The sequence below is a fragment of the Capsella rubella genome, unplaced genomic scaffold, assembly GCF_000375325.1.
Source record: "Capsella rubella cultivar Monte Gargano unplaced genomic scaffold, Caprub1_0 scaffold_54, whole genome shotgun sequence".
NCBI classification, from domain to species: domain Eukaryota; kingdom Viridiplantae; phylum Streptophyta; class Magnoliopsida; order Brassicales; family Brassicaceae; genus Capsella; species Capsella rubella.
Genome location: NW_006238872.1, coordinates 22,102 through 26,471, shown reverse-complemented (window position 1 = coordinate 26,471; position 4,370 = coordinate 22,102). Strand labels below are relative to the sequence as shown.

Sequence of the window (4,370 nt, the reverse complement as noted above, 5' to 3'; positions counted from 1 at the left end):
CGGCTGAACTAGTACAGAAGCTTGACGACCTGTAGTAGTACAGAAGTACATTATTCCCCTTTGGTAATGATTTCTAGATAACTCGACGTAGTGATCCACTTGCCTCATTAAAAACCATGCTGAGAAAACCCATTGGGACAAAACTCAGCTATGGGAAAAAGAGTACAAACTTCTCACCTAAGTTACCTAGTCCTCATCACCGGGTGAAGTCTTCAGGTTAGATATGTTGAAGACTTGGATCCTTGGTAGGTTGAATGACCCGTCAGCTATGAATGTGTGTGCTTCCTTGGCCATCTCCTTAGCTCTTGAACGAGTGATCCTTCCCACCATCTCCGGTTTCTCTGTAGCCTCTTGCTCCGTGCTAGCCACGATCATATCAATAGAGGTTGTAGAATTGTGCAAATAGATGCGGAAACAACGCACGAGAAGCTAGTGAAATTGGTTCTTGATGACTACGGACTGCATCAACTCAGCCACAAGGTGACGATGAGCTACATGCTCTCATACAAACATATGAAACATATGTCGCATGATACTCCCCTAGTATATGTCTCGAACGATCGACAGTTGCAGAATTATCTAAGCTTGTTGACAATCGATCAGCCACGACTTTGTGTTGAGTTCGCGAAGATGAAGGACGGATCGAATCCAAGGACGAAACGGCCACGCAGTTCGGCTTCAGAAGTAGAATATACATATGAAGACGCAAGAGGATTTGATGGGTTATGTTATGATTATAGTGAAAACGTAGAAGATGAAGCCAAAGAAAGATGAAGCAGAGTACGAATCAGAGGATAAAGAAGAAGATGACGAGTTTTCAACCCGATTTGACGGTTTCGACGACTCCGATGGTGCGTCATCTGATGATGATAACTTTACTATATACGGCGAGCGTGAGGAGAAAGATGAAGATTTACCGGCTGCTACTCAAAACAGAGGTCATTACTTTGGCAAAGTAGGATCGATTGGGAACTCGGAGTCTTTAACGGTGGAGATGGCTAAGCTAAACCTCATCGTAGGACAACGATACGCGAACAAAGACGAGTTGGAGAAACGAGTGAAACTTCTTGCAGTGAGAGATGGATTTGAGTTTTCAGTACCAAAATCAAATACGACTGTAGTGAATATTAAGTGCTGGGTTGAAGGATGTCTTTGGAGAGTTCGTGCATCTCAAGAAGGAGATGAGCCTGGTTTTGTTGTTCGTATATACGATTCGGTACACACATGTTCTGTGACGGAGAGATCTAATCGATCCAAACAATCTACACCTGATGTTTTGGGACCTCTTTACAGGGACTTTCTTGGTGACATTGGTCCGTTAGTTAAACCTAAAAGTGTTGGAATAATCATCAGTAATCATTTTAGCATAAAGGTAATTACAATGTCACGGCTGATTTAAATTTGAGTCACGGCTGAGTTTTCGTTTATTTATGGCTGAGTTCTCATTACGATACGGCTGAGTTTCGTTGAGTTTTCTTTCCTTTACGGCTGAGTTATCATTACGATACGGCTGAGTTTTCATTTATGTGTCGGCTGACTTATATATAGTTACGGCTGAGTTATCATTACGATACGCCTAAGTTTTCATTTGACTTATATATAGTTACGGCTGACTTATTTTTATATTGGTGCCAACATGGATTATTGGAAGTCATATAAGACGCTAAGGTTTGCAAGACAGATCGATATGGGAACTCCTGAGGGAAGTTTTGGATAATTGCCTTCCTACCTATACAGGATAAGACGGGCAAATCCGGGTACAATAACGCGTCTTCAAATTGATGAGTGTGACAGATTCAAGTATGTCTTCATTGCTTTTGGTGCGAGTGTTGCTGGGTTTGCTTACATGCGGAAAGTTGTTGTTGTGGATGGTACATTTCTCCACGGTAGTTACAAAGGGACGCTTCTAACAGCCCTAGCTCAGGATGGAAATTTCCAAATTTTCCCAATAGCTTTCACAGTTGTTGACACTAAAAATGATGATTCTTGGCGTTGGTTTTTTACGCAACTCAAAGTTGCTATTCCAGACGAGAGGAATCTTGCGATCATCTCGGACAGACATAAGTCAATAAGGAAAGCAATTGGTGAAGTGTATCCATTGGCTTCTCGTGGAATTTGCACTTATCATTTGTACAAGAACATATTGGTGAAATTCAAAGGGAAACATTTGTTCCCACTTGTGAAAAAAGCGGCTAGGTGTTTTCGGATGGTTGATTTTACAGAAGCATTCAATGAGATTGACGCGCTTCATCCTGAACTACATGGATATCTCCAAAGAGTTGGGGTGCAAATGTGGGCGCGTGTTCATTTCCCGGGTGAAAGGTACAACCTAATGACTTCGCACATTGCGGAATCTATGAACAAAGCACTATCAAATAGTAGAAGTCTTCCCATAGTTCGACTGTTAGAATCCATACGGAATATGATGACTAGATGGTTTGCTGAACGGAGAGAGGATGCGAAATCACAGCTAACAACGCTCTCACGAGGTGTTGAAAAACTGTTAGAGGTAACTGATCACGTTACATAAGTGAGCCATTACTAGCTTAAAACTCAGTCGTTATTTATATAACTAAGCCATAACATGATTATAACTCAGTTGTTGTTTATATAACTAAGCCATAACATGATTATAACTCAGTCGTTATTTATATAGTTAAGCTATAACATGTTTATATTATTTTATAACTCAGCCGTAACTTTTATGTTTTGTTCTTCCCTCTAATAGGGTCGTGTAACTGCATCAAGACTTTTTGAAGTACAACCGATTATGCTTTACGTGTACAAATACAATATGGAACATCTTTGCATGTTGTAAATTTGGATGCAAAAAGATGTACAAGCCGCCGTTTTGAGCACGAGAAAATACCATGCGTCCATGCAATCGCAGCTGCAGAGCATATGGGTGTGTCTCGTATTTCACTGGCCGATCCGAACTACCGGAGCAATTATTTGGTTAACGCGTACGCTGATTCAATCTCACCTCCGGATACTGCACTCCCGGTTCCTGAAATTGTAACTAACCAACTGTGCGTGCCTCCGATCGTTGTAACCCAGCCAGGAAGGCCGGAGCAAAGCAGGATTAAATCAACTGTGGAAATTGCACTTGAGAATAAACGCCCGAGGAAACCACACGCATGTTCTCGATGTAAAGAAGTTGGGCATAATGCAAAAACTTGTCGGAAGTAGTATCGTTGGTATGTTGTTGACATGGATTTTCTCGTTTTTTGATTATGTGTAGACAATGTTTGTTTTATGTAATCCATATTTCTAGACTATTATGATAACTCAGCCATAACATATATTTAACTCAGATGTAACGCGACCTTTCGTCTTTCTCCCGTACGATAACTCAGCCGTAACGCGACCTTTCGTCTTCTATAAAATGATAACTCAGCCGTAACATAACTCAGCATACGGAGTATATTCATGTTACTGATAACTCAGCCGTATAAGGTTACCGATATCTCAGCCCAATAGGTTACAGATAACTCAGCCGTAACGCGACCTTTCGTCTTCGTTTCCCGTACGATAACTCAGCCATCACATTAACCAACGCAACTTTCCGTCTTCTTCCTTTATCTCTCTCATCTGATCCTCCCTTTATATATCAGTTTTCTTTTACCAAAAATCTTTTTCTCATTCATTTCAACTTTCATCAGTATGGAAGACAATCATCATATGCCATGACATGTTTTTACAGAGATTAACGCGATTCTTGCCGGACCTGGTCGGGATGATCTTCCCGTTCTATACCCTGGTCCGGGTTTATATGATTCTTTCGTTGACAAAAAAAAAACAACGAGATGGAGAGAGTTCCATATAATAATGGGTGAAGCGATCGAGCCTATAATTTGTCAGAACTGGCACCACGAGTGGCCGACTTATCGCTTGATTCCCGCCCGCTTCAAGATACATTGGTTTAAGATGCTACTGGTAAGCACCACGTTTAAAGCATTTTCATTCATATGGTTCTTTTCTCTTCGCCTAATTTTTGTTTCTTTTATGTAGCGCCAATACAACTGGGATCCAAGGCAAACGTTAATCATTTGGAAACACTTTAATAAAGATGCGAGTTGCATTTTCATGTCGCAGATGCGTAGGATTAGGAAGTGCTGGATCTTCGGTTACGATAAGCCCGAGTGGTTGAATCCAATGGTTTGGGAGAAAATTGTCCATATGTTTGAACAACTTGGTGCAGACGATCTCTGCTGGGACTATTTTTGCTAAATTCCAACAGTTATTTGCTTTTGAATGTTTTCAATGTTGTTTCCTATGTGTTCTCAATTTCTCTGCTTTTGAATGTTGTTTGTTCTTTCTGAACTTCTTTTTGAACTTCTTTGTAATCCCAAACATATATCTTATCTTTT

General features: G+C 40.7%; 1 protein-coding gene across 1 annotated transcript; it reads left to right on the top strand.

The window, feature by feature from the left end:
* Positions 1-754: 754 nt before the first annotated feature.
* Positions 755-3,189, top strand: LOC111832075. Its single transcript, XM_023788379.1, has 5 exons — positions 755-1,372; positions 1,604-1,668; positions 1,738-2,509; positions 2,729-2,781; positions 2,835-3,189. Exons 1-5 carry the CDS (start codon positions 755-757, stop codon positions 3,187-3,189), a joined length of 1,863 nt encoding a protein of 620 aa, XP_023644147.1.
* The last annotated feature ends 1,181 nt before the right edge of the window (positions 3,190-4,370 follow it).